Source organism: Gorilla gorilla, chromosome 1 (genome assembly GCF_029281585.2).
Source record: "Gorilla gorilla gorilla isolate KB3781 chromosome 1, NHGRI_mGorGor1-v2.1_pri, whole genome shotgun sequence".
NCBI classification, from domain to species: domain Eukaryota; kingdom Metazoa; phylum Chordata; class Mammalia; order Primates; family Hominidae; genus Gorilla; species Gorilla gorilla.
The window spans coordinates 25165398-25180628 of NC_073224.2; the positions used below are offsets into that span (position 1 = coordinate 25165398).

The 15231-nt window shown below is 45.1% G+C and overlaps 1 protein-coding gene across 5 annotated transcripts in view; it reads left to right on the forward strand.

The window, feature by feature from the left end:
• Positions 1–15231, forward strand: part of EDARADD (EDAR associated via death domain) — a 136224-nt gene that overhangs the window by 72284 nt on the left and 48709 nt on the right. For all 5 annotated transcript variants that reach the window (XM_055372507.2, XM_055372519.2, XM_055372525.2 and 2 more), the window contains one exon: positions 4348–4406. In XM_055372507.2, coding sequence (XP_055228482.1) covers positions 4348–4406 — 59 coding nt within the window. The remainder of the gene's footprint in view (positions 1–4347; positions 4407–15231) is intronic.

Consider the following 15231-nt stretch of genomic DNA (forward strand, 5'->3'; position numbering starts at 1 on the left):
GTATAGAACAGGGCCTGGGAGGGCAGTTTCTTGCATCAAAAGCCTATGGACAACTTTCAGCTATCGTGGGTGGTCCAGAGACTTCAGGAGGAATGAGAGAAGGTTGCTGAAACTCCAGAAATCTCTGGGGGTCCTAATGGGACTGCCTGTTGTAGACTTTTATTGGAGGGGCCCAAATTTACATTGAGCTGACTTGCAAGTACTGGCATCAATGAGATTAAATTTGTAAATGAGAAATATGTTGCCACCAGAACCCAAAAAAGAGCTAAAAATATACTAGACTTGTATTCACATTGTGGGTGCAGAGAGGGTCAATAGCTGTTTATTGACAGTGTCTGGGTGGGAGCAGCCCTTAGTTTACCAAGTAATTTTTAGGAATTTCACCAAGGTGGCAGGGCCTTGCGCTATGTGTGGGGCAGTGGCCCATCTCTTTCCGTGAGCATTGTTGTCAGTACTGTATTGCGTGGCCTGCATGAAAATGTCAAGTGAGAATGTCCTCAGAGGAGGATCTCATCCATGTAATGTCATCACACTCATGAGACTGAGAAAGTAGGATGCAGTTAGATCTTGCCTGCAAAGCCTGTGTGTGATGACCAGGCTCTTGAAATGCCCCATGGATGCCTTGTAAAGATGTATCGTGTCCGTTTGCAGATGAAGGCAAACTTTGATTGAGAGACTATCGAGATAGTCACTGAACAGAATATATTAGGCAAATCTGTAATAGCAAAATATTTTCTAGTCACTAATTGGGTGGAGTCAGTGTTTTCCAATCATATTAGGCATGGGGTATGGAAGCCTTAAGGGATGAGACCACAGCAATAAAAGTGTAGTAATCTGGCTAGATGCGGTGGCTCACACCTATAATCCCAGCACTTTGCGAGGCCGAGGTGGGCAGATCACTTGAGGTCAGGAGCTCAAAACCATCTTGGACAACATGGTGAAACCCTGTCTCTACTGAAAATACAAAAATTAGCCGAGTGTGGTGGTGGGCACCTGTAATCCTAGCTTCTTGGGAGTCTGGGGTAGGAGAATCACTCAAACCTGGGAAATGGAGGTTGCAGTGAGCTGAGATCGCACCACTGCACTCCAGCCTGGGTGATAGAACAAGACTCCGTCTCAAAAAATAAATAAATAAAATAAAATTGTAGTAATCCACTGTGAAGATCTTTTTTTTTGGGGGGGGGGACAGGACGTTGCTCTGTCACTCAGGGCTGGGGTGCGGTGGTGTGATCATGGGTCACTGCAGCCTTGACCTCTGGGAGCCAAGTGATCCTCCCACCTCAGCCTCCCAAGTAGCTGGGACAATAGGCATGTGACACCATGCCCAGCTAATTTTTAAATTTTTTGTAGAGATAGGGTCTCACTGTGTTGCCTGGGCTGATTTTGAACTCTGGGCCCTCAAGCAACACTCTCATCTTGGCCTCCCAAAGTGCTGGGATTACAGGTGTGAGCCACCACACCTGACCTGTCTTCTCCTTTGTGTCCAGGTTTCTTTTTATCTTTCTTTCATTCCTTTTTTATGGTCACTGGATATACTTTTGGCAGGGGCAGTCTTCTCTACTCTGCTCATATTGATAAATTTCTTCCCCCAGAGAACCTCAAATCAGTATCATCAGGGGTGGGGCCTTCCCTGTGGCAGTGGTTGCTCTCATATAGTTTAAAAACTGTGGGCTTGTGTCAGGGTGCCCCGGGGCTACCAGGAGTTTTCCCTACAACTCTGAGGATCAGGATCTTTGCTGCAACAGGGGCATAAGCTGCAGCATGGTCCAGCCCAATGGAAGAGTGCTGGCCTGTAACCCAGAGGTGGAGGGACTCTGCTACAACTTTGTCTTTTCTGCCATGAGGGTTTTCTTTAATTAATTAACTAATTTGTTTATGGATTTTTTCCTGTCTTGTACAAATGCTCTCAGAATATTTTGGATTTCTAGCCACATAAAGTTGTGGCTTTCAGTTTTTGTCTCCATATGTCCCAAGGGACCTTCTGGGAGGTTACGAGCAAAGTGTTGGGAGCCAGGTGGCCCCCATCGCAGGCAGCCACCTCTTCCTCCAGGAAATGCCAGTCGGTCTCCCTGGGGATGGGGTCCTCATCCAGCCAGGTGGTTTTGTCTGTGGCCCAGGTGGGGACGTTAAACCCACTATGGCAAGATGAGCTCTTTGGCGTGTTGGAAGCAGCAGCGCTAAGCACAGCTGGGTGCGCTCGCCAGGGGCTCTGTGCCGAGAGAGCAGTTGAGTACCAAATGCTTTTTCCCGTTTTCTTTCTTCATTAGCACCTGGGCCACAGACTGCCATGGCTGTGTACCTCGATGCCCCTGGGGGTCAGGAGAACACATGGGCAGCAGCAAGGGAAGCAGCAGCTGAGGGGACGGGCAGGGTCACTGCCCTTGCCTTAGCAGCAACCAGGGCACCAGGGAAACTCCCCTGGGGAACTCCCTGGTCTCTCTCCTTCCTTTCTGCAAACCTCTGTCTGCAAAGGACCGCCCCCATGGCTGACCTGGGGATGCACTTCACAAACAGTGTCTGTACAGCTGCCCCAAGTGGCCAGTGATGGTCACCAAGCTAGTTGTATTGCTAAGAGAGCTTGCACCTGTCCCTCGATAAGTAGGACTTAAGCAGCAACCGGTTAAGGGGATGTGCTACCACCGTCTTTACAGATGGGAACCTCAAGAGACCACCTGCCAAACACAGGCCCAAACTGACAGCTCTGGGGTCCAGTCAGTTCACAACAGTTTTCATCTTGGGGTGAGATAGCAAACAATCAACAAAGACAACACAGCATTGCATAGGCCAGAGTGCAAATCTTCCGGTAATTGTCAATTCTATCCCAGGCAGCCTGCGTGGTATTAGTGAAGTTGGTTAGCCGAGAGCAGTTAATGAAATCTGACCAAATGTCCTTGATTGTGGTTGGGTCATCCTGTTCATTATGCCAGTTGTTTCTTTCTTTTATTTTTCCTGTCTTTTTTTTTTGGAGACAGGGTCTCACTCTGTCCCCCAGGCTGGAGTGCAGTGGCATGATCGATCAGAGCTCACTGCAGCCTTGAACTCCTGCCTCAAGTGATCCTCCTCTCTCAGCCTCCCAAGTAGCTGGGACTACAGGCACACACCACCATGCCTGGCTAATTTTTAAGTTTTTTGAGACTGGGTCTCACTGGGTTGCCCAGGCTTCCCTTAAACTCCTGCCTCAAGTGCTCCTCCTGCCTCAGCCTCCTGAATAGCTGTCATTACAGGCATGAGCCACCACTCCTGGCTATCATGCCAGTTGTTTTGATCACCTCCTCCTCACCCCTGCTCTAGGATTATGGGGATGGACAAACACACACACCCAACACTGGAGAGACAAAATCAGCAGCAGTCTATGAGTCACATATACTCACAGCCCAGGGGAGGAGGACACTGCCCATCACACAGAGCCACGCAGGGGGACACAGATGTAGTACTTGACAGCAGAGCAAAAAACCATGGGCTGTGTGAGACAAACATTGTGGCATCAAAAGGGTGGGCTGCCTTCTGGTTCCCATGTGAGTTCATGATCAGCCTGTTTGAATAATTCCACATGTTGGTAGGAAACTGAAACCCACTACCCAAAAATAAGCAGGGGGCAGTCACAGTGGCTCACGCTAGTAATCCCAACACTTTGGGAGGCCAAGGCAGGAGAATCACTTGAGGCCAGGAGTTCAAAACCAGCATGGACAACACAGTGAGGCCCTATATCTTACTTAGTTTGGTGTGGTGGCACATGCCTATCTTCCCAGATACTTGGGAGGCTGAGGTGGGAGGATCACATGAGCCTAGGAGTTCCAAGTTACTGTGAGATGCACTCCAGCCTGGATGACAGAGTGAGACCCTCTGTCTCTTATTTTTATTTTTTTGAGACGGAGTTTTGCTCTTGTTCTCCAGGCTGGAGTGCAATGGCGTGGTCTCAGCTCACTGCAAACTTTGTCTCAAGTGATTCTCCTGCCTCAGCCTCCAGAGTAGCTAGGATTACAGGCATGCGCTACCACTCCTGGCTAATTTTATATTTTTAGTAGAGACGGGGTTTCTCCATGTTGGTCAGGCTGGTCCCAAGCTCCCAACCTCAGGTGATCCGCCTGCCCCTGTCTCTTATTTTAAAAAAATAAATAAAAAATTAGCAGGAATTTTGCCTAATCTCTTGATAAGGAGCATTGTTTAGCTGGGGGATCTTATCCTTAAGAGCAGAGTTTGGAGAGGAATTTGTAGCCCAGCCCTTCTGATTTTACCAGATGCCAAGGCAGCATGTGACACTGAACCTTAATTTTAGGTTTTACACCACGGAGTGTGTGCTTTTTAACATCACACTTTGTTTCTTTCTTTCTTTTTTTTTTTTCCTAGCTGAAGAATGTGATACAATTACTTTGAACTGCCCACGAAATTCAGATATGAAAAATCAGGTAAGAATAATTTCAACTATATTTTACCCTTAGGTACATGATAATCCACCTAAAATTTTTTGAGAGTTATAGAGCTTTACAAATAAAAAATGAAAAACAGGATTTCTAGATCATAAACAGGGTTTGCAAATGGTCTCTAAGCATCCCAGTAAGGTAGCATATCTTTAGAACTTTTTTACTTCTAATAAATATTATAGCTTTCATTCATTCTTTGAAATACTCTTCTACATGCCAACAACAGAAAATCAATGCTGGTGAGTTAGAAAGGAGAGTTGTTTTCTTTCTAATGCAGTTGGCACTCTGTGGATGAGCAAATTCTTTAAGACACAACAAAACTAGATAATATAACACTTGTAATGCTTTATACAACTTTAATTTTTTTAGATATCAGATGTCAAACTTTAACATATTATTTCTATTATCTTTTTCCAAAAAGGAAATATGTTTATTGTGTTATGATTATAAAATAATTCATATTTTTTAATTGTAAATTTATTTATTTATTTATTTATTTATTTATTTATTTTTAGTATTTGTTGATCATTCTTGGGTGTTTCTCGGAGAGGGGGATTTGGCAGGGTCATAGGACAATAGTGGAGGGAAGGTCAGCAGATAAACATGTGAACAAAAGGTCTCTGGTTTTCCTAGGCAGAGGGCCCTGCCGCCTTCCGCAGTGTTTGTGTCCCTGAGTACTTGAGATTAGGGAGTGGTGATGACTCTTAACGAGCATGCTGCCTTCAAGCATCTGTTTAACAAAGCACATCTTGCACCGCCCTTAATCCATTTAACCCTTAGTGGACACAGCACATGTTTCAGAGAGCACGGGGTTGGGGGCAAAGTTATAGATTAACAGCATCCCAAGGCAGAAGAATTTTTCTTAGTACAGAACAAAACGGAGTCTCCTATGTCTACTTCTTTCCACACAGACACAGTAACAATCTGATCTCTCTTTCTTTTCCCCACACTTCACCCCTTTCTATTCGACAAAACCGCCATCGTCATCATGGCCTGTTCTCAATGAGCTGTTGGGTCTCCCAGATGGGGTGGCGGCCGGGCAGAGGGGCTCCTCACTTCCCAGACAGGGCAGCCAGTCAGAGGTGCTCCTCACCTCCCAGATGGGGTGGCGGCGGGGCAGAGACACTCCTCAGTTCCCAGACGGGGTCGCTGCCGGGTAGAGGCGCTCCCCACATCCCAGACATGGGCGGCCGGGCAGAGACGCTCCTCACTTCCTAGACAGGATGACGGCCGGGAAGAGGCGCTCCTCACATCCCAGACTGGGCGGCTGGGCAGAGGGGCTCCTCACATCCCAGACGATGGGCGGCCGGGCAGAGACGCTCCTCACTTCCTAGACGGGGTGGCGGCCGGGCAGAGGCTGCAGTCTAGGCACTTTGGGAGGCCAAGGCAGGCGGCTGGGAGGTGGAGGTTGTAGCGAGCCGAGATCATGCCACTGCACTCCAGCCTGGGCAACATTGAGCACTGAGTGAGCGAGACTCCGTCTGCAATCCCGGCGCCTCGGGAGGCCGAGGCTGGCAGATCACTCGCGGTCAGGAGCTGGAGACACGCCCGGCCAACGCGGCGAAACCCTGTCTCCACCAAAAAATACAAAAACCAGTCAGGTGTGGCGACGCACGCCTGCAATCCCAGGCACTGGGCAGGCTGAGGCAGGAGAATCAGGCAGGGAGATTGCAGTGAGCCGACATGGCGGCAGTACAGTCCAGCCTTGGCTCGGCATCAGAGGGAGACTGTGCAGAGGCAGAGGCAGGGGCAGGGGCAGGGATTTTTCTTTCTTTTTTTTTTTTTTTTTGAGACAGTCTTACTCTGGAGTGCGGTGGTGCGATCTCGGCTCTCTGTAACCTCTGCCTCCTGGGTTCAAGAGATTCTCATGCCTCAGCCTCCTGAGTAGCTGAGATCCCAGGTATGTGCCACCATGCCTGGCTACTTTATTTATTTGTTTGTTTTTTTAGACAGAGTCTCGCTCTGTCACCCAGGCTGGAGTGCAGTGGTGCGATCTCGGCTCACTGCAAGCTCCACCTCCCAGGTTCACGCCATTCTCCTGCCTCAGCCTACCGAGTAGCTGGGACTACAGGCGCCCGCCACCATGACCGGCTAATTTTTTTTTTGTTTTTTTGAATTTTTAGTAGAGATGGGGTTTTGCCATGTTGGCCAGGCTAGTCTCGAACTCTTCGCCTCAAGTGATCTGTCCACCTAGGCCTCCCAAAGTGCTGGTATTACAGGCGTGAGCCACTGCACCTGGCCAGAATGTTCATTATTTTAAAGTTCAAATTGTGCAAAAAAGTACACACAAAAAGTTAAGAATTGCCTGTCATTCCACTGTTCCACCTTTTGATATACATCTTTCTGGGGACTTCCTTGGTCAGTTACTTCTTGTACTGTCCAAGCCACCTCTGTTCTCTCTCCCAAAGCTCATTAGCAGAGTTGCTTAACTATATTTACAGCGTTCAGTATCTCAAAGGCATGTCTTGCCTCAAATAGGCTGATTCAGTTCTGCTCCTTCTATATATAACATCAAGTTAATTTGTAACAAGTTTTGCCTAGTCTTGCTTTAAAACATCACTCTGTAATAAAGTCTTTAATAGTAACATTGTTGGGTAGTCAAATCACCTCTGTAATAAAGAGAAGTTACACAATAGTTTATAAAATAAGCAGTTTAAATTAAAACACATAACTGTCTTGAAAATGGTCAGTGGTGCTACTTTTAACTTTGTTTTGGGGAATTTTCAACCATTAATTGTGAATATCAGACTTCACTCTTTACTCCTGATACTCAACATTTTCCTTGAAATTACAATCTAATAATGGGCTTCTGTGCTTACTGAATTTAAACTAGTTTAGTAAACTGAAAGTATAAATTTGTTCTTCTCATAATCCTAATTTTTAAACAAAATTTTGCTCCTCAAATTTTTTTGGTAACATGTAGACTTCCTTGAAGTTAAAAGAATGCTAAGTTTTTCATGTAGTTTACTTTTAGGGATTTTCCAAAACCACTTAAGATGAGGTACAGAATATATGTTAGCACAGTCTTCAGCATTTTTCCTAATTTCAGTGTTATAATTTTGGCTATATCAAGTAAATACTATCCTAAAAGGTGAAAATATATTTATCAACTAAAAAAATAGGGGAAAGACCTCTTTGAGATTTTTAAAGTTCTATTTTAAAACAAAATGTCTTCTTTTCCTATAAAAAGTCGTACTATAAACAGCTGGCTGCTTCCGTTGACTATTTCTTTGTATAATCTATAGGATTTGTTTTAACTGCTAGATACTCAGAAGGATTCTTTGAAATGAACTTGGCAGTTAGAACAAAGAAAATTCACCAGGGAGAAACATTTAAAAGAAGAAAACAACACACACTCCATTCTATAGTTCAGACATTAAAAGCAAGCTGGAGGCCGAGCTCGGTGGCTCACGCCTATAATCCCAACACTTTGTGGGGCTGAGGCAGGTGGATCACGAGGTCAGGAGTTTAAGACCAGCCTGGCCAAGATGGTGAAACCCCGTCTCTACTAAAACTACAATAATTAGCAGGGTGCAGTGGCAGGCGCCTGTAATCCCAACTACTTGGGAGGCTGAGGCAGGAGAATTGCTTGAACCAGCAGGTGGAGGTTGCAGTGAGCTGAGATTGTGCCACTGCACTCCAGCCTAGGTGACAGAGTGAGACTCTGTCTTAAAATAAATAAATAAATAAAATAAAATAAAAGCAAGCTGGAAGTATGTTCTTTAGAATAATTATTATCTGCCTTTTTAGTGATTTTTATAATTTAAGAACTAAAATCTGCTTCTACTAAGGATTAATTTTAGCTTCCTTTTTCGAGTGATGCTGAGGAAAAACATCATAGTGTCCTAGTGTCAAAAATTAAAGTCTAAGCCAGGCATGCCTGTGGTCCCAGCTACTCAGGAGGCTGAGTTGGGAGGATCGCTTGAGAACTGGAGTTTGAGGCTAGTCTGGCAACATAGCAAGACCTGTCTCTTAAACAAAACAAAACGTTAAGGTCTGACATTTCAAGTGCAATTTCGGAAAGAACCCGTTACTTTTAGTTATTTAAAATCAATACCCCATCTACTAGAACTATTCAACTTCTACAACTTATTACAACTGGTATTTATTGAGGATATACTCTAAGACCAATCTGAACTGGGTATTCTTGGACATAAAAAAATACAGGAGGAGGAGGTGGAAGATAAGACCCCAGGCAGACCTTATAGATTTGTTGGAGAGGCAGTACACACAGTTTGATTCTCGGATGTGTGTAAGGCTTAGATGTGTAAACAATTTCCATGATACTTTAAGGAAAACATTTCCTAGGACCTTTATCAATCAATAAAGTTTTAATTACTTTAACGACATGCACAAGCATATGGCAAATGAAGGTAAAGCAAAAATTTGTTCCAGCTGGGTACGGAGGCTTACACCTGTAATCCCAGCACTTTGGGAGGCCAAGGTCAGCAAAACCTGAACTCTACAAAAAATACAAAAATTAACCACACCTGTGGTCCCAGCTGCTCAGGAGGCTGAGGTGAGAGGATCACTTAAACCTGGGAAGCAGAGGTTGCAGGGAATGGAAATCGTGCCACTGCACTCCAGCCTGGGAGACAGAGCCAGACCCTGCCACCAAAAAAAAAAAAAAAAAATTAGGTTCCAATTTGTAGCCAAGAATCCATGCCGAGAGGAGTCTAAGGTAATACAATAAAAATAAGAAAAATAATAAATATTAGGATACTAAGTTGGAGTTAGAAGTTATGAAAATAATGACATTGTCTTCTATGTTGTTTATTTGGATTACAAAACAAGTTTTTTTAGTTTTAGAAACTACATTAAGAAACTGCAGACCAACTCGGTGGCTCATGCCTGTAATCCCAGCACTTTGGGAGGCCGAAGTGGGCAGATCACCTGAGATCAGGAGTTCTAGACCAGCCTGGCCAACACGGTGAAACCCCGTCCCTACTAAAAATACAAAAATTAGCTGGGCATGGTGGTGGGTGCCTGTAATCCCAGCTATCTGGGAGGCTAAGGCAGGAGAATTGCTTGAACTCAGGAGGGGAAGGTTCCAGTGAGCCGAGATCGTGCTCAGCTTGAGCCTGGGAGGCTGTGGCTGCAGTGAGCTGTGACTGTGCTACTGCACTCCAGCATGGATGACAGAGCAAGACTCTCTCTCAAAAAAAAAAAAAAAAAAAAGAAAGAAAGAAACTACAATACCATTAAGTTATTGGCTCATTTACTTGTGACAAATGTATCCCACTAATGTAAGATGTTCATAATAAGAGAAACTGGGGATAGGATATATATATAGGAATTCTTTACACTGTCTTCTCAAATTTTCTGTAAATCTAAAATGATTCTAAAATAAAAGCGTTACTTTAAAAAGCATACTAAATAAAATTTAGATTCTAGATCAATGAAAGGCGCATCGCCCATTCCACCACTCGAATACAATTATTTTTGTCACTTCGTTGTATTCCTTTGTACATTTTTGTATGCATAATTATAAAAACTGCAAATAAGCCTGGGTGCGGTGGCTCATGCCTGTAATCCCAGCACTTTGGGGGGGCCGAGGCGGGTGGACCACCTGAGGTTAGGAGTTTGAGATCAGCCTGGCCAACGTGGGGAAAGAGAAACCCTGTCTCTACTAAAAATACAAGCGATTATCCTGCCTCAGCCCCAGAGTAGCTGGGATAACGGGCACCCACCACCACACCCAGATAATTTTTGTACTTTTAGTAGAGACGGGGTTTCACCATGTTGGCCAGGCTGGTCTCGAACTCCTGACCTCAGGTGATCCACCCACCTCACTCTCCCAAAGTGTTGGGATTACAGGCGTGAGTCACCGCATCCAGCCTAACTCATATAGTTTTCAAAATGACCTTATGCAGGACGTACCATTATTATGCTCACTTTACACATCAAGATCCAGAGTGGTTAAAAAATAAAATAAAATAAATATAAAAATTAGCCGGGCGTGGTGGGGGGTGCCTGTTATCCCAGCTACTCTGGAGGCTGAGGCAGGATAATTGCTTGAACCCAGGAGGCGGAGGTTGTGGTAAGCCGATATCGCACCACTGCACTCCAGCCTAGGCAACAGAGTGAGACTCCGTCTTAAAAATCAAAAACAAACAAAAAAAAACAAAAAAAAAAACCTGCAAATAATTTGATATTGTTCTATATCCTGCTTTTGTTGTTTAATAATTCAGAAACATTTTATCCAGTTTGCTCCATGGTTTTGCCATCCTGTTGCTCCATGGCCATGATGATGTCACGGTCAATGGCAGCATGGTATGCCCATCTGACACAGAAATAGATTCTAGGATGCAAGTCTGAGGGCCAGAGCCAGAGCCCTCCCAGTAGATGGAATGGTATAGCCCAAGCTTGTCCAACCCATGGCCTGCAGGCCTTATGTGGCCCAGGACAGCTTAGAACGCAGCCCAACACAAATCTGTAAATGTTCTTAAAACATTATGAATTTTTTTGCAATTTTTTTTTTTTTTTTTTGAGATGGAATCTTGCTCTGTCTCCCAGGCTGGAGTGCGGTGGTGTGATCTCAGCTCACTGCAACCTCTGCCACCTGGGTTCAAGCAATTTTCCTGGCTCGGCCTCCCTGGTAGCTGGGATTATAGGTGCATGCCACCACACCCAGCTAAACTTTTTGGATTTTTAGTAGAGACAGGGTTTTGCCATGTTGGCCAGGCTGATCATGAACTCCTGACCTCAAGTGATCCACCCGCCTCAGCCTCCCAAAGTGTTAGGATTATAGGGGTGAGCCACTGTGCCTGGCCTTTTTGTGATTTTTTAAAAGCTCTTCAGCTATCATTAGCATTAGTATATTTTAGATGTGGCCCAAGACAATTCTTCTTCTTCCAATGTGGCCCAGGGAAGCCCAAATATTGGACACCCCTGGTATAGACAGAGAATCTGAGGGGAGATTCTGTGACATAGTGAACTTGGCCTGAGAGATCTTAGGTGATAAGGCTGGAAGGTAAGTTGAGACCAGGGCCCCAGAGCCTTGAATGCCGGAGAGGGGTGGGTGGTGGAAGGTATTGGGGATTTTCAGTGATTTTCTCACGACCTTATCTGGGATCCTAAGGGGACTTGAAAGAAGATGAGACAGGCTTAAAAGCCTGTGCCTGGGAGATGGATGCTATTGACAAGATCAATAGAGAATTCAGGAAGGAGACCGTCAGATGTGTGTGTGTTGTTAGGATTGAGTTTTCTTTGTTGGTTGGTTCAGAAAGAGGAGATAAAGGTGTGTGGAGTTTGGGGTATGTGAGATTTGTTGTGCCAGTGAGACTGCTTGTGTAGATGACACAGCACTAGGTACTGTGCTTAGGATTCATGCATTGGGAGGTTATAGTTGAAGCCCTAGGCATGGATGAGACTGTCAAGGAAAATCGTCCTTATAGGAAAGCGGAGAGGTTAACCAAGATGAAACCTTGAGGAACACTTACTCTTGGAGGTCAGAGGAAGAAAGGAGCTCAGAGGTAACTAGAGGAATAGCCAGAGAAGAAAACCATCTGTGGTCAAGGCAAGGATTCTTTCCTTCATAGCACTGATCCTAGTTCATAGTCACATGTTTGCTGACTATTTCATTGTCTTCACCCATTGATTAGGCTATGCCCCTTGAGGGCAGGGACTCCTGTGTCTTTTTGCTTATAATTGTATCTTCAATGCCTACTACATAGTAGGTCCCAATAACTATGTATTGAATAAAGAAAGGGAAAATCCAGGGGAGGGCATTGCTTCACGTGTCGAGGAAGGAATGGTCACCACCCTCAGGAGGCACAGTGTGGTCAAGAGGGAGACCTACCAAGACGTCATTGGATTTACTTGCAAGAGTTAAGAAGTGAGTATGAGAGTGTTTATGCAGTTCTACCCAGAAATTCATTAAAGTAGCAAAGAAAAATATTAAAATGTTATTTGAAGGTATTGGAAAGTACAGAAAAGGCTTCCTTTTTACTTTTCAGGATGAGAAACTTCAGGATTTTATAAAGAAAAAGGATCAGCAGGAGTGGAGGATTAAAAATAATAGAGGGAAGGGGGATAATACATGGGATGTTTTCCTATAGAAGGTAGAGGGGATTCATTTTCTTAGCGAATATTTATTGGTAACGTATGTTTGGTAGAAAACACACAGCACTAGATTTTCCTCAAGGAATCTGTAACCTGGCAAGGAAGTCAAGATATATGCACACATAATTTTGATAAATAAGAGTCGTCAAAGGCATAGAGAGATGAATTTGCATTTTAAAAGTAAAAACCTCAGCCGGGCATGGTGACTCAGGCCTGTAATCCCAGCACTTTGGGAGGCCGAGGCAGGAGAATTGCTTGAGACCAGGAGTTCAAGACCAGCCTGGGCAATAAAGTGAGACCCCATCTCTATAAAAAAAAAAAAAAAATTCTTTCTTTTTTTTTTTTTTTTTTGAGATGGAGTCTCACTCTGTCACCCAGGCTGGAGTGCAGTGGTGTGATCTCAGCTCACTGCAACTTCCACCTCCTGGGTTGAAGCGATTTACCTGCCTCAGCCTCCCAAGTAGCTCAGACTACAGGCATGCACCACTGCATCCGGCTAATTTTTGCATTTTTAGTAGAGACCACCATAGGTCTCACCATATCGGCCAGGCTGGTCTCGAACTCCTGGCCTCAGGTGATCCGCCCACCTCGGCCTCCCAAAGTGCTGAAATTACAGGCGTGAGCCACTGCACCCAGCCAAAACTTTCTTTTTAATTAGTCAGGTGTGGTGGTGCACACTTGTAGTCCCAGCTGCTTGGGAGGCTGAGGCAGGAGAATCACTTGAGCCTGGGAGGTTGAGGCTGCAGTGAGCCGTGATTGTGCTACTGCACTCCAGCATGGGTGACAGAGCAAGATCTTGTCAAAAAAAAAAAAAAAAAAAGTAAGAACCTTAACTCTTTTTCAGAGGCAGGACTCAAAGAAGGTTGGATGGGGAAAGATAGAAATATTCTTTTTAGATGCAAAGGCAAGAAGTTGAGTTAGTTGATGTGAAACTGGTGTTGTGCCTTGAATCACGGCATTTGGTTGGGACAGGAGGGAGGAAATGGAGCAGAGTTATTAGAGGGCTAAAGAGTTTGCTCTGTTCATACAGCAGGGAGGCAGAAACCTGCGTGAAATAGGCAATGGTATGACAGTATTTGATAAATGTGAAATCGATTGCCAGATGGTAGATGGTGAAACATCCATTCATCCCTCCATCTTTCAAGTATTTCAGTGCCAAGAATGTATTACCAGCACTCCCTTAGGGTCTCCGGATACAATGGTGAATACCTAGAGCTTACAGTCAAGTTTGGCATTGAAAATCTCCAACTGGGAAGGGTGAGTGGAAGTGTTTGTGGATGCTCCAATCACAGAAGCTCCGTAGGCAAGTACACTAAGAAAATCCCCCTCTTAGAGAAGCTCAGCACGTATCCCTAAAGGCAAAAGATAGAGAGGACACCTGATCGACAGGTAAGCTTAGTTGAACAGAGAAATACTTGTTTTTCCCACCCCTGGGGCATACCTGTTAAATGTCCCCTGCATCTCATGTTTCCTGTAAACACTACTTTGGGAAGAGTTGTTCAAATGGAAGTCTTGAATGCCAGGATGGAAGAGTGTGAACTTGATGTCCCACACCCTGGAAAGTTCCCGAAAGAGTCTGACGGTGGAATGATGGGGTAAAAAGGCAGAGTTCTAGAAAGGTCATCCTAGCAGGGGATGGTCTAGGGGTTAGATAGGAAGAAAGACTGAGGCCAGGAGAGCCTGAGGGCTATTGTAGTTACCTAGGGATGTGATCCCAAGGGCCCGGATTTGGGTTGTGGCAGGGAGAAGGAAGAGGGGAGACTGCAGTTCTAAAATGTTGGTGTTAGTGTATTAGGGCTGCCGTAACAAAGTGCCACAAATGAAGTGACTTAAACTTACCATCATCTCATAGCTCTGGAGGCTACAACAAATCTGAATTCAAGGTGTCGGCAGGGTTGGTTCCTTCTTTTTTTTTTTTTTTTGAGACTTGCTCTGTCACCCCGGCCAGAGTACAATGGCGTGATCTCAGCCCACTGCGACCTTTGCCTCCTGGGTTCAAGCGATTCTCCCGCCTCAGCCTTCTGAGCAGCTGGGATCACAGGCACCCACGATCATGCCCAGCTAATTTTTGTATTTTTGTAGAGACGGGGTTTCACCCTGTTGGCTAGGCTGGTCTTGAACTCCTGACCTCAGGTGATCCGCCCACCTTGCGCCCTGCCCAGGGTCAGTTCCTTCTGAGGGCTGTGAGGGAAGGACATGCTCCAGGCCTCTCCATGGCTTGTAGCTGGCTGACTTCTCCCTGTGTTTCTTCACATAGTTTTCCCTCTTTGTTTGTCTGTCTGTGTCCAAATTTCCCCTTTCCATAAGGAAGCCAGTCATATTGAGTTAGGGCCCACCCCAATGACCTCATTTTAACTTGATTACTTCTGTAAGGACCCCATTTCAAAATACAGTCACATTCTAAGGTACTGAGGGTTAGGATGCCAACATGGGAATTGTGTGGAGACACAGGTCAATCCACAACAATGTTTGAAAACAAAGCAAAACAAGAACCTTACAATAATAATAACAGCACATTTTGAGGGAGAGATGAAGATGATTTGGTGTCTGGCAGACGCTGGGACAGAAGTGGAGGGAAGGGCTGAAGGTCCACTTCAGAGAACCCCGGTGGTGACCAGGGCTGTGGTGGGTGCCACTGTTGAAAATAGAAAAACCACTTGTTTGGGCAGTGGGAAAAACAAGTAGAGAGTCTGATCAACAAAAACTGAAGACCCCATGTCATTTTATCCTCCGAGGGCTGATTGTC